Raw genomic sequence first — 25,002 nt, forward strand, 5'->3', positions numbered from 1 at the left:
TTTTCAGAACAGCCTTTAGATATCCTTAGAACAAAATGATGCAAATAAAAGAAAATAGAAATTATCTTAAATATTTGTGCCATTCTTATCTTACATGTCTTATATAGACAAAAGTTAATACATTTACTAAATTTCCTGACAAAATGTTCTACCGAACTTTCTGAAAATGTTTGAGATAATAAGTTAAAGTAATACTTCTTTAAAGAATTTATCATTATTACATATAAAGATTGGAGCCCTGGTGGCACAGTGGTTAAGTGCTATGGCTGCTAACCAAAAGGTTTGCAGTTTGAATATGCCAGCTGCTCCCTGGAAACCCTATGAGCCAGTTCTACTTTGTCCTATAGGGTCTCTATAGGTCAGGATCGACTCTATGGCAATGGGTTAGGTTTTGGTTTTGGTATATATGGAGATTACATTTTCCACATAACAAAAATCTGTATTCTTAATGTACTTGCCCATTGTTTGATGACATTCCATTTACAGATGTCTTAGTTGTTGAAACTCATGAAAATAACCCAGGACACATTTCTGCCCACTTTAACACTAACCATGGAAAATTACAAACTATACAGATTTGTGTAATCCACATCTTTAATCTACAAAACATATATAAAGAAAACCCAACATGAATGTGTAATTTTCTCACTATATTGGTTATTTTTGGTAATATAATCTTCAGTGTGTTTCTTGGAAATGAATAGCTTACAGTTTTATGAAAAAAAATATATATATAGCTTTAGAGATGGGGATCATAGAAATTCTAGTTACAGTCTGAAAACCCAAGGTATGCACATTAAAAGCATAGGAAAGTATTCCTAAGGGAAAATGGGGTTCATACAAGGTTTAATCACAAACTTAAAATAACTGAAGACTTGTCAAGGAAAATTACATCCCGGAAGGCACAGACATGTGTGTCACTGTCTTAAAAGGATCGTGGAGGCAACTTTAGAGCAATTAAAGACATCGTGAGCCTCAATTTGCAAAAGTACAATGTGGGTAAAGGAAATTCTGCCATTGCTTCCTGTCCTTTAACCCCAGCTTTGATTAAGAAGACAAATATTAGATATTTGTATCCAAACATCCAGTATTTTGAATGACTTAGTAAATAAAAACACCTGTCATTTTTAAAGGAATAATTGTTTTAAAGTGTTACATGGATTGTTTCTTGATATTGAAATTGCAGCCAGCTTGTGAATATTCTGTTTTTTTGATGTGCATATACATTATTCAAAAGGAAACCTGATTATAACAAGGATGTTTTACAGTCTGGCTAAAGTCAAAACTGTCATCGATTCTGTGGAACTTCAAAGTTTGAAAGAGATACTCTACTTTCTTTTTCCATAGTTAGATGAGAAGAACCATATTTCTTGAAATGTTTACTTTGTCTTATAGCCCAACTCTCTTGGAAAAGTATAGCCTATTTCTCTGGGGAAGAAATTTTTTGTATGATAGTTTACACATAATCACAACAATAAAAATCTTTAGTATAACTACACTATGCTTATGTACGTTTCCTTTGTATACATCTCCATGTAAAACAGTGTAATGAAATTCTTTTTTTATGCTAGATCCTATTTTCTCTTTTCCAAGTCATATTAAAAACTAAGTATGTATCCTATTATCCAGCATGCAATAGGGAAGGCAAAATCGTAAATTTAAATTCATTACCCAGTTCAAATTCCACTTATCCTAAGAATAGGTTTCTAGATCACGTATGTTAATTAGATGGTATATGTCTTCCATGACACAAAAGCCATTAAGATCACTGTGGCGGATGCAATAAATTGTGTTTCATAGAACGCTGGAAGCTGATTCCAACTGCTCTTATTTTCCAAGTGCTCATTTTATATGTGCACCTCTGCTCATTATGTCTGCCTTTGTGGAATGCCCTCCCATATTTCTTCTGTTTATTTAAATTGTACTCAGAGAGCTGTGGAACTGAAAGATATCTAAGGATGTGGACCAGCATTTTAGAGATGATAAAATTGAAGCTTAAGAGAAGATGCAAACAAACAAAAAAAGGTCACAGAGCTGGTGTGTGGCAGAGCTAATGGGGGGCTGCTTTATATTAAATGCCAACAAATACGGAAAATCTTAGCTTTTTCCTCAAGACTCAGTTCCATTCTCCCTCTTCAAGAAAATCATTTCTGAATATGTAGCAAGAACACTGATTTGAATCCTGGCTCTTCTGCCAACTTCCCCTGCCATGAGTAAGTTTCTTTCTGTATTTCCATGTGTCTCAGTCTTAAACGGTAAAATGGAGAAATGAGCTCCTACCTCATAGGGGTGGTGTTGTTGTTGTTAGGTATCTTCAAGTCAGTTCCGACTTATAGCGACTGTCTTGGTTACCTAGTGCTGCTGTAACAGAAAATACCACAAGTGGATGGCTTTAACAAAGAGAATTTTTTTTTCTCACAGTCTAGTAAGCTGGAAGTCCAAATTCAGGGCATCAGTTCCAGGGGAAGGCTTTCTCTCTCTGCTGACTCTGGAGGAAGGTCTTTCTCATCAGTCTTCACCTGGACTAGGAGCTTCTCTGCACAGGAACCCCAGGCCCAAATGATGCTTTCTGCTCCTGGCACTCCTTTCTTGGTAGTATGAGGTCCCATGTCTCTCTGATCCCTTCTCTCTTTTATATCTCAAAAGAGATAGGCTTAAGACCCAATCTAATCTTATAGATCTCATCAACATAACTGCCACTAATCCATCTCATTAACATCATAGGGATAAAATTTTACAGCACAGGAAAATCACAGGGATGACAAAATGGCAGACAATCTCACAATACTGGGAATCATGGCCTTGCCAAATTGATACACATTTTTTTTTTAAATTCTACTTTAGATGAAGTTTTACAGGACAAACTAGCTTCTCATTAAACAGTACACATATTGTTTTATGACATTGGTTAACAACCCCATGACATGTGAACACTCTCCCTTCTCGACCTTGGGTTCCCTATTACCAGCTTTCCTGTCCCCTCCTGCCTTCTAGAACTTGCCGCTGGGCTGGTGTGCACCTTTAGTCTTGTTTTGTTTCATGGGCCTGTCTACTTTGTGGCTGAAGGGTGAACCTTAGGGGTGACTTCATTACTGAGCTAAAAGGGTGTCCAGGGCCATACTCTTGGGGTTTCTCCAGTCTTAGTCTTTTTTTGTGTGTGAGTTAGAATTTTGTTCTACATTTTTCTCCAACTCTGATCCCATATTTTTGTGATCACAATCCATGATAGTGACCCTATGTACAACAGAATGGAACACCACAGGGTCCTGTACCATCCTCACAATCATTGTTATACTTGAGCCCATTGTTATAGTCACTGTGTCAATCCATCTCTTTGACGGTCTTCCTCTTTTTGGCTGATCCTTTACTATTAGAAAGCATGATGTCCTTCTCCAGGGACTGGTTCCTCCTGATAACATGTCTGAAGTATGTGAGATGAAGTCTCACCATCCTTGCTTCTAAGGAGCATTCTGGTTGTACTACTTCCAAGACATTTGTTTGGTCTTCTGGCAGTCCATGGTATATTCAATATTCTTTGCCAACACCATAATCCAAATGGGTCAATTCTTCTTTGGTCTTCCTTATTCATTGTCCAGCTTTCCATGCATATGAGGTGATTGAAAATACTATGGCTTGGGTCAGTCCTCAAAGTGACATACTTGCTTTTGAGCACTTTAAACAGGTCTTTTGCAGCATATTTGGCCAATACAATATGTTCATTTGGTTTCTTGGCTGCTGCTTCCATGGCATTGATTGTGGGTTCCAGCAAAATAAAATTCTTAACAACTTCAGTATTTTCTCCATTTATGATGATGTTGCTTATTGGTCTAGTTGTGAAGATTTTTGTTTTCCTTATGTTGAGGCATAATCCATACCGAAGGCTGTAGTCTTTGATCTTCATCAGTAAGTGCTTCAAGTCCTCTTCACTTTCAGCAAGCAAGGCTGTGTCATCTGTATAATGCAGGTTGTTAATGAGTCTTCCTCCAATCTTGATGCCACACAGGTTTTTATATAGTCCAGCTTCTTGGATTATTTGCTCAAGGTACTGACTGAAAAGTAGGGTGAAACAATACAACCCTGATATACACCTTTTCTGACTTCATTCTGTCTGAATGACTTCCTCTTGGTCTGTGCACAGGTTCCCCATGAGTACAATTAAGTGTTCTGAATTCCCATTGTTCACAATGTTATCCATAATTTGTTATGATCCATGCAGTTGAACGCCTTTGCACAGTCAATAAAATACAGGTAAATGTTTTTCTGGTATTCTCTGCTTTCAGCTGAAATCCATCTGACATCAGCAATGGTATACAACCCTCATTCCAAGTCCTCATCTAAATCCAGCTTGAATTTCTAGTAGCTCCCTGTTGATCTACTGTTACAACCACTGTTGAATGACCTTCAGCAAACTTTTACTTGTGTGTGAAATTAATGATATTGTTCAATAATTTCTGCATTCTGTTGGATCACCTGTCTTTGGAATGGGCACAAATATGGATTTCTTCCCAGTCAGTTCAACGCCCATGGAAGCAGCAGTCAAGAAATCAAAGGACTTATCACATTGGGCAAATATGCTGCCAAAAACCTTTTTAGAGTGTTAAAAAGCAAAGATGTCACTTTGAAGACTAAGGTGCACTTGACCGAAGCCATTATATTTTCAGTCGCCTCATGTGCACGCGAAAGCTGAACAGTGAATAAGGAAAAATGAAGAATTGATGCCTTTGAATTATGGTGCTGACAAAGAATGTTAAATATACCATGGGCTGCCAGAAAAACAAATAAGCCTGTCTTGGAAGAAGTACAGGTAGAGTGCTCCTTGGAAGCAACAATGGTGAGACTTTGTCTCATGTACTTTGCACATGTTATCCAGGAGGAGCTAGTGCCTGGAGAAGGACATCATGCTTGGTAGGTAGAGGGTCAGTGAAAAAGAGGAAGAACCTCAAAGAGATGGATTGACACATGGGTGCCACAACGGGTTCAAACATAGCAATGACTGAGAAGGATGGCATACAACCGGGGCAGGGTTTCTTTCTGTTGTACATAGGGTTGCTATGAGCAGGAACTGACTTGACAGTACCTAACAATGTCCAGTTGGTTGGCCAGGTAGCTGTCTTCCAAGTTTCTTGGCATAGATGAGTGAGGACTTCCAGCACTGCATCCGTTTGTTGAAACATCTCAACTGGTGTTCTGTCAATTCCTGAAGCCTTGTTTTACACCAATGCCTTCAGTGTAGCTTGGACTTCTTCGTTCAGTACCATCAGTTCTTGATCATATGCTACCTCCTGAAATGACTGAATGTCAACCAATTCTTTTTCATACGGTGACTCTGTATATTCCTTCCATCTTCTTTTGATGCTTCCTGCATTGTTGAGTTTTTTGTTCATAGAATCCTTCAATATTGCAACTTGAGGCTTTAATTTTTTCTTCAGTACTTTCAGCTTGAGAAATGCTGAGCATTTTCTTCCCTTTTGGTTTTCTATCTCCAGGTCTTCATGCATGTCATTATAATACTTTACTTTGTCTTCTCAAGTCATCCTTTGAAATCTTCTGTTCAGCTCTTTTACTTCATCATTTCTTCCTTTTGCTTTTACTGTATGTTCAAGAGGAAGTTTCAGAGTCTCTTCTGACATCCATTTTGGTCTTTTCTTTCTTTCATGTCTTTTTATTGACCTCTTTCTTTCTTCATGTATGATGTCCTTGATGTCATTCCACAACTCATCTGGTCTTCTGGTCACTAGCGTTCAATGCGTCAAATCAGTTCTTGAGATGGTCTCTAAATTCAGGCGGAATATATGCAAGGTTGTATTTTGGCTCTCGTGAACTTGTTTTAATTTTCGTCAGCTTCAACTTGAATTTACATATGAACAATTGATGGTATGTTCCGCTGTTGGCCCTGGCCTTGTTCTGACTGAGAATATTGAGCTTCCCCTCATCTCCTTGTGGAGATGTAGACGATCTGATTCATGTGTATTCCATCTTGCGAGGTCCACGTGTATGGTCGCCGTTTATGTTGTTCATAAAAGATATTTGCAGTGAAAAAATTGCTGATCTTGCAAAATTCTATTTTGTGACCTCTGACATCATTTCTATCACCAAAGCCATATTTTCCAACTACTGATCCTTCCTTGTTTTCAACTTTTGCATTCCCAATCACCAGTAATTATCAATGCATCTTTATTTGCATATTTGATCAATTTCAAACTGTAGAAGTTGGTAAAAATCTTTAATTTCTTCATCTTTGGCCTTAGTGGTTGGTGCATAAATTTGAATAATAGTCATATTAACTGCTCTTCCTTGTAGGCCTATGGATATTACCCTATCATTGACAGCGTGGTACAGCAAAATAGATCCTGAAATTTTTTTTTTTTTGACGATGAATGCAACACAATTCCTCTTCAATTTGTCATTCCCAGTATAGTATACCATATACTATACTATACTGATTCAAAATGAGCAATACCAGTCCTTTTCAGCTCTCTAATACCTAGAACATTGGTCTTTATGCATTTCATTTCATTTTTGATGATTTCCAATTTTCCTAGATTCATACTTTGTACATTCCATGGTCTGATTATTAATGGTCGTTTGCAGCTGTTTCTTCTCATTTGAGTTGTGCCACATCAGCAAATGAAGGCCTCGAAAGCTTGACTCTATACGCGTCCTTAAGGTCAACTCTACTTTGAGGAGGCAGCTCTTCCTCAGTCGTATTTTGAGTGCTCATATTCCAGCACTATATCGGACTATGTTGTGTTGCTATCCATAAGGTTTTCACTGGCCAATTTTTTCAGAAGTAGAGTACCAGGTCCTTCTTCCTAGTTTGTCGTGGTCTGCAAGCTCCACTGAAACCTGTCTACCATGGGTGACTCCGCTGATATTTGAAATACCAGTGGCATAGCTTCCAGCATCACAGCAACACACAAGCCACCACAGTATGACAAAATGACGTGTGGGACAAAGTATGGTAGCAGTATAATTTTCCAGTGCTTTTTGTTAAAAAAGCGAAGACCATTCCACATTCATAGGGCTTGAAAGGACAAAAAGGTCCTTGGAATACATGTTTGGGATGGTTTTATGAGTGGTCAGTAAGAGGATAGAACGTTTTACATTATTACCGGGGTTATTATGTAACACACTACCTGATGCTTTTAAACTTTGTATCGGTACCATAGTGATTTGAATAGTATTACTATAAGTACTAAATTCTGGATGTTTTACTAAGACACTTTTAATGCAAGTTTTTGGCTACATATTAGAATTCCTTGCCAAGTTTTAAAAAATTTTAATACCCCAGATCAATCAGATCAGAATCCCTGGGACCCAGTATTTTTAAAGTCTTTTCAGGTGATGCCCTTGTGTAGCCAAATTGAAGACCTACTGGGGTAGCCTGTTGGCTTGCAAGAATGATGTTCTAGGCATGACCAGAGTAGGACATGAGATATTATGACAATGTAACTACCAAATAATATGCAGCTGAGACACTGACTCACTTTCTAAGAAGTTATTTGAGGAATGGAAGATATTTGAACATGAATCCCATTACCAAGGCTCTGAAACCCTTTTGTTGGATTCATTTCCCTTCCCACAGAGTGTGGCTAGAAGTGTTGTTTTCCATTTTGGCCAGGGTGACTCCTGCAGATGTGTCATTTTCCACACTGAATCCCTGCTTTATGCTTAACCGGAGGGAGTGGCAATTCTTGAGTCACGGCTGTTGAGTCTCCTTCAGCACTGCATGTTTTCCCTGGGAATCTCTTATCCTCCCTCATTTTGTGGTTTTTTTGGCTTGACGACTTTTGTCTCAAGATGCAGCTTAAAAAGTAAAAATTTGAGTGAGGAAAAGGCTCATTAGGCTATGTCAAAACATAGAGTGGTTTTCTATTTCTTTGGCCACTAAGACCTGTTTTAGACAAATTTCTATTCTAGAAAATTCTATATCACTAGTTAAATGAACCTATGTATTAACAATTTCCATTTTGTTTTTATAATTAAGTTATTCTTGAATAAATTCAAAATACATTATTATTTTTGGAATAAATACAAGTGTGCCAGGCACTGAGCTAAGAGCTTAAGATACAAAGGTTAAAGACCTATTCCCATGGGCTCACTGGGGAGATGGTCAAGTGCTGTGATGGAGGAAAGTTATGACCTGCTACTATGACGTATAGGAAATATACCTGTTCAAACATGGGGATGGGGCAGTGAGTGGGGAGAGAGTTCTTTGAGGGCTGGACCATGCCTTATTTATCTTTATATCATCACATTCAGCATAGTAAATAACTCACTTCAGTGGTTTCAAACAGAGGCTACATTGAGCTATTCCTTGAAGAGCATGTAGCAGTTAGCCCAGCAGAGATGAAGAATGAGTGGGAGTTATATTTCTCTGGAATCTGATGGGAAGCCACTGAAGGTATTTTAGCAGGGGATTGACATAATCATATATGCTTTTTAGAAAGATCATTTTGATTCAGTGGGGGGAGGAGGCAGAGAAACCAGTGATGAGCCCATCATGACATTCCAGTTGAAACCTGTAACCATTAACCAATAACCATTTAGAAAAAAAAGAGTAAAGTTAAATCCTTACCTTGTACCACACCTCAAAATAAAATTCAGATACATTAAAGATGTAAATGTAAAAATGAAATAGTAAAAAGAAAATATAGGAGAATATTTTTTTAAAACTTGGGGATTGAGAAGGCATTTTTAAGACTGAGACAAAAAGCCAAAAACATAAAGAAAAGTGATTAATAGATTTGACTATCTATACTGTGCTAGATGCTAGAGAGATGTAAATTAAGAGACTCAATTTTTGCTTTTAAGGAACTTAAAATGTAGAGTAGAGAAGCGTAAGTAAAAAGAACATTACAAATGCCTTGAGATAAGAGCTGTACTGAAGTTATATAAAAGGGTCAGTGGGGATCTACAAGAGGAGCTGCCTGGGTTTGCTTGGAGATCTACAAAGCAGAAAATGAGTTGAATCTTGAAAGAGGATTTTCCAGATGGTTGAGGTCAGTTCAGAAGAGAGAACTTTCCCCCTAGAGAGTATAGCTTGTGCAAAGGTGGAGAAGGAAGGTACATTTGGTATTTGGGGTATGTAAATTGCAAGGGGATGGGGAAGACATGGGAGCAGAAAATGCTGATGCTGAGACTGGACAGAGAAATGGGAGACAGATCCAAAGGGACTTAATTTTATTCTATGAATCAGTGGTAACAGAATTTTCTTCAACAATGGGAATGTTCTATTCTGTGTTGGCCAATATGGCAGCCAGTAGTCACATGTGGCTACTGAGCACTTGAAATGTGGCTAAGGCACCTAAAGAACTTAAATTTTAATTTATATTTAATTTTAAATAATTAAAATTTAAATGACCACATTGGCTAGTGGCTGCTATATTGGACAGTGCAGCCGTAGACAATGGGGGAGTCATTAAGGATTTTTAGAGAGAAATAGATTAAATAGAATCATATTTTCCTCATAGAAAATTGATATTTATTGAGAGCCCATTGCTTCTAGATACTATACCAGGTGCTGTCAAATGTATTGGATCATTTAATTCTCACAACAACTTTAAGATGCGGGTACATAGTATTTCCATTTTATAGACAAGGAAACTGAATCTGAAAAAAAAAAAAAAAAAGAGTAAGTCATTTACCCAAGACCACAAAGCCAGTAAATGAGGCAATTTTTTATTTAAATGCCCACTACTGACAATGTTTTTATTAGTATTTTATGTTCGAGGTAAACCTAAAGGAATTACCTTCTTTAAAAAAAAAAAAAAAAACCCTCTCCTGATAGTTCAGCTGGGAGCTGGCCTGACATAGCTCAGCCATGGTGCTCTCATGTAGAACATAAACAATTTCATAAAACCTCAACAGCAGACAAGGCCACTCTGTGACTGTGATGGAATGAGACGAAAACAAGACCATGCTGTAATCACGTCTGTACACAGACAAAAACAAGAACATGGTGCAAACCACAAAAAAAACAATATTCCCCTCTCCATGCTAACATGAGTGACTGCTGCTGCTTTTCCAATTTCTGTTCCTTATTCCTCCTAGATAAAAATAATTAAGATACCCATACTACCTTGAGCATTATGCTCTTTTAAGAACTGTCTATATGGGATCAAATTGACAACAGCAACTTGAAAGATTAAATAGGAACCTTAGGGGACAGTGAGTTTTGCTAATGAGGGAGAAACAGCTCAGAAAAGAAGGGTGAGAGTAGTTGCACAACTCGAAGAATGTAATCAATGTCACAAATCGTACATGCAGAAATTGTTGAATTGGTGTATGTTTTGCTGTGTATATTCTCAACAATGAAAACAAAATAAATAAAATGTAGAAAATAAAATTTGTGTGGATCATAACAAATTACGAATATCATTGTGAAGAATGGGAATTCCGGAACACTTAATTGTGCTCATGGGGAACCTGTACATAGACCAAGAGGCATGCGTTCAAACAGAACAAGGGGATACTGCATTCTTTAAAATCAGGAAAGGTATGCATCAGGATTGTATCATTTCACCGTACCTATAGTTTTTTTTTTATGGAGACCCTGGTGACGTACTGGTTAAGAGCTACGGCTGCTGACCAAAAGGCCTGCAGTTCAAATTCACCAGGTGCTCTTTGGAAACCCTATGGGGCAGTTCTACTCTGTCCTATAAGGTTGCTATGAGTTGGAATTGACTCCATGGCAACGGATTTATTTTTTTAATTCAATCTGTATGCTGAGCAAATAGTCAGAGAAGCTGGACTATATGAAGAAGAATGCGGCATCAGGATTGGAAGAAGTCTCATTAACAGCCTATATATGCAGATGACACAACCTTGCTTGCTGAAAGTGAAGAGAACTTGAGGCACTTATTGATGAAGATCAAAGATCACAGCCCTCGGTATGGATTACACCTCAACATAAAGAAAACAAAAATCCTCACAACTGGACCAATAAGCAACATCATAATAAATGGAGAAAGATTGAAGTTGTCGAGAATTTCATTTTCCTTGGTTCCACAGTTAATGCCCATAGAAGCAGCAGTCAAGAAATCAAACAATGTATTGCATTGGGCAAATGTGCAAAAGTCTTCTTTATAGTGTTAAGAAACAAAGATGTCACTTTGAGGACTAAGGTGCACCTGACCCAAGCCATGGTATTTTTGATCACCTCATATGCATGTGAAAGCTGGACAATGAATAAGACCGAAGAATTGATGCCTTTGAATTATGGCGTTGGTGAAGAATATTGAATATACCTGGACTGCCAGAAGAACGAACAAATTTGTCTTGGAAGAAGTACAGCCAGAGTGTTTCTTAGAAATGATGATGGTAAGACTTCATCTCAGGTCCTTTGGGCATGTTGTCAGGAGGGACCAATCCCTGGAGAAGGACATCATGCTTGGTAAAGTAGAGGGTCAGCAAAAACAAGGGAGACCCTCAAGGAGATGGATTGATACAGTGGCAGCAAGCATGGGCTCAAGCATAGCAACGATTGTGAGGATGGTGCAGAACCAGGCAGTGTTTCTTTCTTTTGTACATAGGGTTACTATGAGTCGGAGCCAACCCGACAGCACTTAAAAACAGCAACAACAACAACAATGAAAGATACCTAGACATCGACTTGTTTTCCTTTTCTAACAACACCCAATCCAGAAGCAGAACTACCCTCACCTGAGCCCTGAGGATAACACTGAGGGGGTTCCCAGGGCTCAGAATGTTCAGCACTAAACCAGGAAATCCAAGGGCAAACCTGATTGCCTGGCTTCCCCCAGGTAACCTAACACAAGCCCAAGTGTTTTAACAAGCCCCTCCTGTCCTGTTACTGACATGCCTCCCAGTTCCCCACAGTGTTTGGTCTTCCTTGTTGCAAACAGTTCCAGTAAACCCAACCTTGTTTGACTGCAGGTGTGTTCCTGGTGGTCTTTGGTGGTGGGGATCAACAAAATTGAAGAAAAGCAAATACTATAGCAATGAAGTTAGTGAATCACTCCTTAACAATAATGTTTTAAATTATGACTTTCCTTCTAGCAATAGAGAGTGTAAAATTACGTAACTTATGGGAAAGCCAAATTGCATAATGAATCTTAGTTTTAGAAAGAAAAGCATCCAGAAAATATCGTGATGCCGTGAGAAGTAAGATTTTGTTCTGTTGCCTTTATAACAACTTCCCTTCCTTTCTGCCCCTCAGGCATCATGTCTGACCACCAATTTGGTAACCAGTTTATGTGCAGTGTGGTGGCCTCTCACGTGAGTCACCTGCCCACAACCAACCTCAGCTTCGTCTGGATTGCTCCACCCGCTGGCACAGGCTGTGTGAATTTCATGTAAGTACCCAAAGTCTCTGTGACAAGTACTGAAGGCAAATACTTAACCTCTCAGGGGTTACACATAAGGTCACTATTTAAATGTATTATTTTGGCAGGTTTGACCTTAATTTAAAGCAATTAATTTTGGTGTCGAAAAAGATATCAAACTGTAAAAAAAGAAAAAAAAAAAGCAACATTAACAGTTTATTTTTTCTTATTTATTTATACCTGAGAGTTCTAAGTTGGATTTTAGCTTATAAAAACATACAGAAAGACAAAAGTAAGAGGAGAGATCAAGGCAGTCGGAAAATAAGATGAAAACAGATACACAGAAATGCTATGAGTGGCCATGCATTTTTGGGGGGAAGGCCACACATTTGGCATGGAGATTTCAGACCATGAAAACCAAGGGGGAAGTGTTATCAGCTAGGTGATTCGTAGTGCCCTGAAGTCATGTAGTCGATAGAAACCTAACCACTCTCTCCTGTGCTTTCACTCAGAGGAAACTGGAAAATGTTATGAGAATGTTCTCAGTGGAATCCTTAGATCAAACTACACTATTGTTCAAAGTCTATGATTTGTGACATCTCTCAGTCTAGACTACCACTGCCCGTCCTCCAGTGTCACCGTTCTCATCTTTCTTAGTCTACTGTTTTTCTCTCATAGCGTTTCATTTTTTTTACTTCTGACACACTAAATACTTCACTGATGTATTATGTATATCATTTATTTCTGTCTATTTTTGCTAAAATGTAAGATCCATGAAGGCAAGGATTTTTTTTTTCTCTTTTGTTCACTGATAAGTTCCAATTGTCTAGTACAGTGCCTGGCATATAATAACCAACCAGTTGCCATTGGGTCAATTCCAAGACTCACAGAAACTCCATGTGTGTCAGAGTAAAACTGTGCTTCAGTGGCTGGTTTTTCGGAAGCAGATCATCAAGTCTTTCTTTTGAAGTACCCCTGGGTAGACTCAAACCTCCAACCTCTCAGTTAGCAGCTGAATACATTAACCTTTTGCACCACCCAGGGACTCTGACATATAGTAAGTACTCATTAAATATTTGTTGACCAATGGTACAAGGTCAAACGCAGTTTAGAACAACTATTCTATGGGCAGTTCAAGCAAAATAGAACTACAAAACATCTTGAATGGTTTTTTATCCTAACTTCCTGCTTGGACAACAAAATCTCATGAAATCCTTGTACTCCAAAATTTACTACTACCTTTCCTTTCTCCTTGATAACATACAGTCTGTTGTCAGGGTTCCAATTGCTCCCATATTACTGATTATGTACTTCCTCTGCCTGTCCCCTGGGTTATCCAGACTGCAAACATCAGATTCCTTCCACACGTGTGGTTGGTACTTAATTGCATCATTTTCTGCCTCACAAAGCCTTTCGCATCCGGACCCTGCCTTTCAATACCTCTTTTTGAGGTGATTTGCAATATCTTCCTAACTGGTGTGTTTACCTCCCACCTCTTTCTCTTCCAGTCCACTCTTCACATTTTGTCCAATTAATCTTCCTAAGGCACAACCTTAATCTCTGAAACTTGGGTAGCCTAAAATTCTCTTCTGAAGGCCAGCCCTTCAGTACAGGCTTGAAAACTCTTCCTGATCTTGCTGTTTATCATTTTCCCTCTGTCTCCCACATTATCAGCCTCCTAATGTGCACTCACTGTCAGGACTTCCCACAACTCCCTAAGCATTCCATGGCTTGCTTGCTTTATGTATGCTTTTCCCCCGGCCTAGAGTGCTTTTTTCTTTCAGCTCTACTTGTCGAAATCCTACCCATTTTTTAAGACCTGTTTAAATGCCAGCTCTTCTATAAAACTTGTCAATGTATCAACAGCAGAAGTGGTGTATATTCTTACATTTTGCTTGTAACTTTATTATAGTAGTGATTATCCTGTACAATTATTTGAGTTATTCTCTTGCTTTTGATGCAAGGGGACCAATTCTTATTTCTTTTTGACTCTCCTACAGTTGGTAGAGTATTCATACATAGAAATAAAAAAAAATCCCTTGAATTATATGACATCTAATGTAACAACTTTCTTTTTTTAAATATGGACCTCTGACTCTCTTTTTTAATATTTTATTGTGTTTTTGGTAGAAGTTTGCACAGCATATTAGGTTCTCATTAACAATTTCTGTACATACTGTTCATTGACATTGGTTACACTTTTCACAATGTGTCAGCATTCTCATTATTTCCATTCTGATTGTTCTATTTCCATTAATCTAGCTTCTGTGTTCCCCCTTACCATCTCATCTTTGGTCTAGAATAAATGTTTACTGCTTGGTTTTATTTAGGTGATTATTTAGAGGAGCACAGTACTCATGGTGACTTTCTCTTTTGACTTGCTTTCTCTTATTCACTTTGGCACTTGGAATAACAGTTTAAATTCTAGCCGTGCATAACTACTTAATTTAAAACACAAATTACTTTTTTGAAAGATAGAACACAAAGTAAATCTATCAGAGTAATACAGAACTGCCTACTTTCAAATAGATGTAATTTTTAATTGAGTCTGTTAAAATTATATCTTATGGTCTCATTGTTCCTGGGATATGGAAATTTGTTTTCTTCTGAGAAGTAACTTAGCTGTTTTAAGTCTTAACCCCAAACAGTGTGTTCTTAACAGTTGGTCAGAAAAATAGAGTTTGGTCTGAAATAATTTTTACTGACTGCAAAGAAGTTTATGTACCGTCACCCATACTTCCCAATAAAATTTTGATGATGCAATTTTCACTTTTTAGTATTCTTGCTAGAAGTTTCAGTCTCTGTTTATCATAAAGCATGACAGTGGTAGATGCTACGTAAAGTAGCTGCCTCCTCTATAGGAACGATGCTTTTCATGGATTGTTTTTACTAAGCAGTTTGTGAGAGAATACAGGAAAAGTGAAAATGGAATGTGAACCACTGAAGCCATTTGCTTGAAATGTCCAGAACTGAAGTCTTGCACCCATTACCTCTGTTCCTTACTCACATCTATTGTGTGCTGAGGTAGAGACACACAAGACAGTATCCATAATTAGTAAGAAGAGTCTAGCAATACTCGAAGGGGATTTCTAATGTTCAACATTAATTTTAAATATTAAACAAAAATAAAACACTAAAAAAGCTTATGGTATTTGAAGGCAAATACTCCCATGATTCTCACTTTTCTGATTAACCTCAAAAATTAAGGTTTTTGCTTTTTAAGGTAGGAAGAATTACTATTTAGAAATTAAACACTAGCCATGCTTCTATGCTTTTGTGATATATTCTATATATTCTGCATATTCTCTTTCATGTCATTAGTTAAATCATTCATTTAATGTTTCATATGCTTGTTTTCTCTTTACAACTGATTTTTAAATTCCCCAAGGTCAGGGACTATGAGTAATATCTTTATATCCCTAATAGTTCCTAATACTGAACTAGAGATAATAGAAGACACTCAATAAATATTTCTAAATCGCTAATAATGATGTCATCTCCATTGATTCTAAGATACAGATTTTTTCACTTTTGGGGATCTCTGAAGTAGGGTTGCATCTTCTATTTGGTAACATCTTAAAATTGTAATTGACAGCATTTAAAAATTTTTTCTTTAATGTCTTAAAATTGATGGTGACTTGGATTTGAAGAAAACCAGCAGCTACCATTTATCATTTACCATGTACCTGGTAAACAAATTTTTGGTAAACAGTTAATCTTTGGTGAATTGCCTGTATATAGCCTTTGAACATTTTCTACTATTTTGTTTTATTCAGTTGCAGGTGATCTTCATATATTCTGATTACTAGTGATTCGTCAGTTGTTTGCAGATATTTTCTCAGTCGGTGACTTGCCATTTCACATTTTATGATGCTTTTTTTAATGCAGAAAATTAAATGTTTTTGGCATTTACTTTACTTATTTTCTTTCCATCAAAGACTGTAACATGACTGAGTGATAGAAACTATTTCAGAGTTGTAAAATATTTTGAATAAAGTTACAAGTCTTTGGGAGTAATTTTTGATACTGTAGAAGACATTCTACTTTGGCCTTTTAAAAATGAGTTTTAAATTTTAATCAAGTTAAATTTGGCAGTTTGCTATTATGTTTGTGTTTATGTGTGTGTTTTAAGAATTCTTTCCCTACTATGAGATTATAAAGACACTTCCCTATATTTTTTAAAAAGTCGTAATGTTTTGCTCTTAATACGAAGCCTGTAATCAACTTGATTTTTTTTGAGGGGGTATGGTGTAAGGTAGGAATCTAATTTTTTTTTTTTCAAGTGGATAGCTAGTTGTTTTAGCACAACATTGAAAGGTACATCCTTTCCCCGCTGACTGGCGATGCCATGCCTACCAAGTTTGACTATCTATAGAGGGTTGTTTGAAGATTCCGCCCTATTCTATTAATGCATTTGTCTATCCCTGCAACAAAATCACACTTTTAAAATTACTATATTTTAAAAATATTCTCTTTCGTATTATTCTTCAAAATTATCTTGGTTTTTCTTAGCAATTTACTCTTCCTACAGTTTTTATTATCAGCTTGTTGAGTTCCTTAGAAGTCCCTATTGAGAATTAATGAGGATTGTGCTGAATTTATAGACTAAATCTGGGGAAACATTAACTTCAAAATGTTGTACTTTCCTACCCACGAATGTGATATGCTTTCCTTTTCTTTAGGGGTTCTTCTGTGTCCTTTGTTAATTTTTAAAATTTCTCCATAATTTTTTTTTTGTTGGAATTATTCCTAGGAACATATAGTTTTTACTGCTCATAAATGGAATGTTTTAAAATTATATTTTAATTGGCTTTGGCTGGTGTATAGGAACCTTGCTGAATTAGTCTTGTATTAGTTCTAGCCATTTATGTATAGTTTTTTTTTTTTGTATTTTCTGCATAGAAAACAGTGTTATCTTCAGCTAACTTTAATTTTGTTTATTTTCTTTAAAAACCATGTAACCTTTATTTCTCCCTCCCCTTTTTTTCTTCTTATCTTATTGCACTGGCTAGGCTTTCCAGTACAATGTTGATAGAAGCCGTGATGTGAGCATCCTTTTCTTATTCTTGTCTTTAAAGGAAATGCTTTTAATATTTTCCCATTAAATGGGATATTTGCTGTAGGGCTTTAGTACATAATTCTTTTTCAGATTAAGGGAGCATGCTTCTCTTTCTAGTTTGCCAAGAATTATTATAATATGTAGTTATTAATTCACTATACTAAAAAAAAAAAAAATTTTTTTTTTTTTAGTATTGCATTGGAGAAGCCACACATTATAACTGATATTAAGTTAAAACTTTGAAATAAAATTTAAACAAAAAACCTTTAAAACAAAATTGAAAGTTTTATGAAATTGCCCGTTTTTATGACAAAGTTACTGTTGTATATTTCTTTATTTCCAAAAGTTATGGCATTGTACAGATTTTAGTGGCCACTTTAATATTACAGAACTCTGCAAATCCTGGTAAATTGTCCATATTCCTGAAGTAATTCATATTTCTATCTAGAGCTGGCATTTGAATTGACACTGTGCCCAATCCTGTAATGTCATATTAGCACAGCCAATATATGATGTGAACTCTGTGATTTTAAAACATAGTTACCTATATAAAATCCTTTTGAAAACCCCATAGTAAGCATCATGGAACATTTGAACTGAAATCCAAGACAATTATGTCATGTGCTGTGTGTGCCCTTCCCAGTGTAGAATAAGTGGCACACTGTCTAAATAAACCATGCTTTGCTGGTAAACCACTTAGCCACATAGTCATTTGGGCCATCTGCTTACTACCTTTGTCATTAAAAACAAGCAAGTGAAGATAGAGAGGAGAAAATGGCCTAAGGATAAATTTGCTGGCTCTACTGGTACAGATGTATAAAATGAATAACTAAAATTTTTTTATCCTTACTTTTATGTTACCTGTTGATAATATTTACATTTGAAATGATGATTTCACTCAGAGATCTGCTTAGTATCCAGCTATTATGACATTATGTCTTTACATTTATATTTGATTACAGTATTTAGCAACTGGTAAACCTCAAATTTTGGAGCCCTGATGGCATAGTGGTTAAGAGCTCAGCTGCTAACCAAAAGGTTAGCAGTTCAGATATATCAACTGCTCCTTGGAAACTCTATGGGGCAGTTCTACTCTGTCCTATAGGTCCGCTATGAGTCAGAACTGACACGATGGCACCTCACAACAACACATAAACGTCAAATTGAGAGAGAAACTTAATCATCTCAAACTTCTTGAATGTAAAAAAAAAAAAATCAAGGTCAAGAAAGAAAGAAAGGGGAAGGAAGGAGGAAAGAAAGGAAGGAGGGAGGGAAGGAAGGAGAAAAGGAGGAAGGAAGGAAGGAAGGAGAAAAGGAGGGAAGGAGGGAGGGGAGGAAGGGAGGGAGAGAGGAAGGAGGGAGGGAAGGAAGGAGGAAGGGAGGGAGAGAGGAAGGAGGGAGGGAAGGAAGGAGGAAGGGAGGGAGAGAGGAAGGAGGGAGGGAAGGAAGGAGGAAGGGAGGGAGAGAGGAAGGAGGGAGGGAAGGAAGGAGGAAGGGAGGGAGAGAGGAAGGAGGGAGGGAAGGAAGGAGGAAGGGAGGGAGAGAGGAAGGAAAGAGAAGGAAGGAAGGGAGGGAGAGAGGAAGGAAAGAGAAGGGAGGAAGGGAGGAAGGGAGGAAGGGAGGAAGGGAGGAAGGAAGGAAAGCTCCGATCCGTCTAACCCTAACCTTAGTTAGAAACTACCAGGCGAAGGGTGTTGAAAGTAACAACTACAACAATAATACTCATAGTTTTTGAAAATATACAATGCGCCAGATACTGTTCTAAGGGGTTTGCTTCTTTTAATATATTTAATCCTTACAACCATTTTGAGGTAAGTACTGTTATTTTCTCTAGTTTACAGATGAGGAAACTGGAGTGCAGAGAGGTTAAACAACTTGCCTAATATAACTCTTTTAGTAAAGTGGCACAAACAGTTAAGCACCCGACTACTAACTGAAAAGTTGGTGGTTCGAACCCACCCAGAGCACCTCAGAAGACAGGCCTGGAGTCTGCTTCCAAAAGGTCACAGGCTTGAAAACCCTTTGGAATAGTTCTGCTCTGCACATATGGGGTCACCATGAGTCAGAATCGACTTCACGGCAACTAACAACAACAAAATGACAGCCTGGATTCACAAGAAGGCAGTCTGATTTCAGGCAAGTGACTTTCGGCACTTGACTACAGCTGCCTCTAAAATAATGGCTGGTTTATTTTATTATGAACAAATACTCACTGTGTTGAGACAATGAAAATTAAACAGTTTGCAGTGTGGTATCCGAATTCTTCTAACTTTTTAAAATGGCCAACATGTTTTCTGTCTTCATTTTGATACCTATCTCTATATATTAAAAAAAAAAACAACAAAACCCATTGCCGTCAAGTTGATTCCGACTCACAGTGACCCTATAGGACAGAGTAGAACTGCCCCATAGGGTTTCCAAGGAGCAGCAGGTGGATTTGAACTGCCAGCCTTTGGTTAGCAGCTGAGCTCTTAACCACTGTGCCATATATCAACATTATCTAGTAACACGCACCACTTTAAATTTTTGAAACATGGACAAACACATTGACTAATGCATTAAACGTGGTTTAATCTTGATACGTATGCGATCTAGGTGCATTCTTTGGATGCTGATTTTATTCCGCCCCTTGTCACAAAGGGACTCTACCTAGGGAAAGTGTGAATAAAAGGCCAAATTCATTGCCATTAGATTTAGGTTTAACTGTTGGACAAAGATGTGGACAAAATATTGGAATAAAAATGGAACATAAAGAAAGACCAGATTTGTGCTTAAATTAGTGATGACTTAACCTTAAGTAACCTCCCTCAAGACTAAGAACAGAACGAGCCAAATAGTGTTCTATTTAGATACTGGGCAATAACAAAGAATGAGCTCAGGTCAGCAAAGAGAACCTCAGGTAGACCATATTTGAACATTTGATATTTTAAAGGAAGTATTTCCTAGAGGGACTGTTTTTTAAAAGTACACTGAGCAAGAAAACAGGAAATTCATTTCAAAAATTGAAGGCACTAGCAGTTTCTGAACACTTGACAGGCTTGAAGTAATACAGATGCAGAGATTTGAAGTGCTGCCTTGAGTGTATCTCTGATGCTTTAATTTTTGATAAGAGTCATTCCGTTCTGTCTAGAAGATTCCGCGGGAAACATAGCGTGGTTGTCCATTTATTTCCATCCATCACAAGAAAACATCATAGATATATTTGCCTTGTTGCTCAAACATTTGAAATAAGATACAGGACTCCCCCATGAGTGTGTTTATATGGAGTGCATTCATACCTACAGAAGTAGTTGTTTATATGGAGTGCATTCATACCTATAGATAAGATTATATTCACAAACCGTATTCTACTTTGTAGATTATACATATGATGAAAATAACTTACTTCTTATGTAGGACAAAAATGGTTGTTTCCGCACTGTTAGATAAAACCAGATACACTATTTTCTAAAGAAGGAATTTCATCTCTCTCATAAGCCAAGTCTATAGAGTCCCTATGAATCAGAATCAGCTCAACGGCAGTGGGTTTGGTTTTGGTTCATAAGCCGCAAATCTGTTATTTTTTCTGTTGGTCTAGGTTTCATTGTTGTTGTTTTTAATAGACATTTCCCAACCTGGGACAATTTCAGTGCTGCTCAAAAACATACCTTTAAATGACAGGATAAAAACTATTATCTGTCCCTAAAGGTGAAGGGCTAGGAACCTCACCATTAGTTCCCACTTTTCTGTAGGTGCCTGTTTTTCCTCACAGATAAATATCCAATTAGGCTTGGACAAGGAGATAGTTTAAGTTCAGGGACTAATGTGTGTTCTTATTTATCAACATTTGACAAATGAAATAAGAATACTTCCTGGGAATTTATTTTTTAATTTTAGAGTGTGTGATAAAATTTTGAGATATGTTCTTTATAAATTTCTAGGAAGGTTTGGAGCAATTATTTTTGTTATATTAACTATGCACCATATTTTTTATTCAACAGACACTCAAAAGACAAAACTACTCCCTTCATTTTTCCTTCTCTCCCTTTTTTCCTTTTCTCTCTTTCTTTTTTCCTGCTTCTTCTAAAAGTCACATCTACTGGATTCTCACTACAATACTTTTTGCATCAAAATCCTAAGACCTTCAGAGAAGTTGAATTGCTTTACAATGAGAAATTTTCCTATGTTAGTAATAAAATGTTTCAGTTAGGTTCCAAAGATTAACACGCTGCTAAGAAAGTATCACGACAAATAGTTGTAATAGTGAATTTGTTCTTTTTTAAAAAAATCTCTGCTTTTTTTTTTTAAAGACAATAAAAATAATAGTTTTCCCTAAGGTTAAGTCTGGAAGAAAACAAACAATCAAAAAGACAAAAACAAGCAAACAAAAAACAACCTATGGCACAGCCACCCGCCCCTACCCTTCTTTGCTTTACTTCATGTAGTGGTGTGAGACGTTTTGAGGGACACTCAAGTAAATAGCTGAGGGTTGATATCCGTGAGATCATCCTTATTACAGGGCCTTGTGGTTTAGACAGGATTACCACTGCACTTGGCACTTCTAACTTAAAACCATATGGAACATTTATGAAAGCAGAAGGACCAAAGTCAGTAAATCTAAAATCATTATGTGTTAAACTATTATTTACAGCTCTACAAATCAAATAGATACTTCTTAAATGAGGTATGGGCAGAGATTTAGCTCTTAGGATTGACAAAACCATTTTTAGAAGCTCTAAGTGTGAAGTTATTTATTTTTTCTTCACACTGCCTACACAGAAAAATTAGGGATGAGAAAAATGTCTGGGGAACAGGTGAATACATTTTCTCATGGCAGCAACAACTCCATGGTTTGCCAATACCTGTCACTTGGATAATATTTAGAAGCAGCAGGATATTATTTAGTTTTGCTTTTAGTGATATCTCTCTGAATATCAAGGCATTATTACAAATATAAAATGAAAAATAATTACAGTTTTATTGCTTCTTCCAGGCAAGAATTTTTTTAAAGATCTTATTTTGTTATCCATGACTTATTTGGATACACAGGCATACACATAAATACAAAAACACACAAGATATATATACATACATGTTTTCTGCTATATATATGTGTATTCTAAAATATATATGTGTATTCTAATACACACACACATATACACCGTATTTTTATGCAAATAATGTGTGCCTTCCGCATTTGTTTGCCAGCCAGGCCCTCCCCTCCCCCTACAAGGCATTTTCCTGAGCATGCTATACTAACTTTTTTTAACAGCAGTGTGTGGAAGAGGATTGACACGGTGGCGCTTGAGACGGCAAATGTAGAAGGTGCACGTTATTTGTGTAAAAATATGTTTTTTTCCCTAAAATTTGTTTAGACCTGCCTTTTCCAATATGGTAGCCAAATCCACATGTGGCTATTTAAATTTTAATTAATTAAAATTCAATAAAATGGAAAATTCAGTTACAATAGCCACATTTCAAATGCCCAATAGCCACATATGGCTAGTGGTTATTGTATTGCATAGCACAGATACTGAACATTTCCATCACTGGAGAAAGTTCTATTTGTACAATGCTGGTTTAGAGAATTTACTGAATTATCTTTGTCTCAAATGTCATTTTATCATTTATAGAACATAATCATGTGCTTCAAAGGACATGTATAGAAGTAAAAAAAAAAAAGATTTTGTAATTTTTCTATGATCTTGAATCATCATAATTGCTCACCTGGCCACCTAGGACAGTTTTATATAGAAAGTTGGTTGCCTAACTGTTCATTTTAATTTTATTTGTCAAGTGCAGCTCTAGGGGCCATTTCTGTGGTCTTTAACTCTATGGGCAATGGTAGGCCAAGTATGATATAGGTGAGAATTGCCTCTGTTTCCCTTTCTTACAGTACTTGGTGCTTAGTGCTACTCGTTGGCTGCCCTGAATTAAGACCCTTTCCTCTGCTTCCCCCAGCCCTTGGTCCCAGTCTCCCCCACCCTCACTCTTAGCGAGACAATGCCCAACACACACAATGTTTTAAGTTCTGGACCTTTTCAAATGTGCCCTTACCTCTTGAATACTTACTGTTATGTACCCAATATTTAAAATTGGGTGGTCTGGAAAGCTGCTCATTATTAATGTGAAAATGAGTGATAATGGAATTTGGATAGCATTTTATGATGATGATGATAGTAAAAATAACAACATCCATTTATCGAGCATGTCTGTACCAGGCCACCTATTAGGTTCCTTCATTTTTCCCAGAACCACCTATTACTGAAGGAAGAACTTATAGAGCTCACAGAGATAGGTTTACTTGAATATGAAACTAGTCCTATTAATCACCATTCTATACTACCACTCTATACCACTTTTACAAATACTAATTATGAAGACAGTATATGAAACTGGGAAATGCTTGGAATATTGTATGTTAAAAAAATAATCAAAATTGTTTCTATGATACAATTTCAAACACATTAAAATTATGTATGCAGAAGACTTCTGGCCTCATGGAAGAGTGAGCTGGCATAAGCAGGAACTTTTCCCACAAAAATCACATAGAAATTCTAGATAAAATACAGCAAAGATTTATAAAATCATAAGCTTGGTTTGAAAGAAAGTGAAAACACTACGTGCTAGTAGAAAGGAGAAACATCAAAGCTGGAACAGGAAGTGGGAACTGACACCATGGTTGCCCATAGGCATTTTAAACTTGGATTTAGGTCCTACGCCTGTGGTTTTAACCTATGTGGAGCTGGGAGCTATAGTCATGAGTACTTCAAAGACATTAGGAGACGGGAAAGAGAGGGAGCTGGAATTGGGCCCCGTGCACGAAACTTGGAGCCTCCAGGAGTAATCCAACTCCTCCTGAGAAAATAGTGAAGAAGCTTGTCATCTGACAGGAGCCTTTGATAAAGTCACTTATGAGAAACAAAAACCTTTAGTGGATCAGGGGTCTCATTTAAAATTTTTAACCTGATAAAGAGCACTAAGTTAAGAAAAAAACATCTAATAGAAGTTTCAGAAGGAGGGAATAGAAAGAATGAGAAAGGAATATTTGAAGAGATAATGGTGGGGGAATTTTCTGGAACTAAGGAAGATGTGCATTATTCTGTGTACACAAGATGAAATAAATTAACACTAGAACAGATTGTGGTGGAACTTGAGGATATCAACAATAGAGAAGATGTTAAAGCAATTAAAGAGAAAAGGCAGATTACTGATAAAAGCCTGGCAGTGGTCTTCTCATCAGCATCCAGAGATGGCAGAGAACCATGCAATAGTATCTTCAAAGTGGTGAAGGAAAATAATTGCCTTCCTGGAATTCTGTACCAAGGTAAAGTATCAGTTAAGTGTGAAAATAAAACAAAAACATTCTCAAACAAGTTTTGAGATGTTTTATCACACAGAGACCATTTTAAAGCAAATTATTAAAGGATGTACTTCAGTAAAAAGAAAATAAATCCAGAAGAAAAGTGTAGGGTGCAAGAAACGTTGGGATGGTACAGTAATTGATGGTGACCAAAGAAATGAGTAAGCGTGTTAGAAACGCTAAAGAAACATTCATATTATATATAAAAATACACCAGTAACTACTTTGGGATAGAATTTAAAGGAAAATGTAACTAAAATACTAAACAGCATCAGTGTGGAAGTTAGAGGAGGAGAGAAATCAGTATGTTGAAA

At 36.9% G+C, this 25,002-nt stretch overlaps 1 protein-coding gene across 1 annotated transcript in view; it reads left to right on the forward strand.

The window, feature by feature from the left end:
- Nucleotides 1-25,002, forward strand: part of RELN (reelin) — a 525,949-nt gene that overhangs the window by 144,254 nt on the left and 356,693 nt on the right. Inside the window, exon 3 of the mRNA XM_064289885.1 lies at nucleotides 12,182-12,317. Coding sequence (XP_064145955.1) covers nucleotides 12,182-12,317 — 136 coding nt within the window. The remainder of the gene's footprint in view (nucleotides 1-12,181; nucleotides 12,318-25,002) is intronic.

Source organism: Loxodonta africana, chromosome 8 (genome assembly GCF_030014295.1).
Source record: "Loxodonta africana isolate mLoxAfr1 chromosome 8, mLoxAfr1.hap2, whole genome shotgun sequence".
Classification (NCBI taxonomy): Eukaryota; Metazoa; Chordata; class Mammalia; order Proboscidea; family Elephantidae; genus Loxodonta; species Loxodonta africana.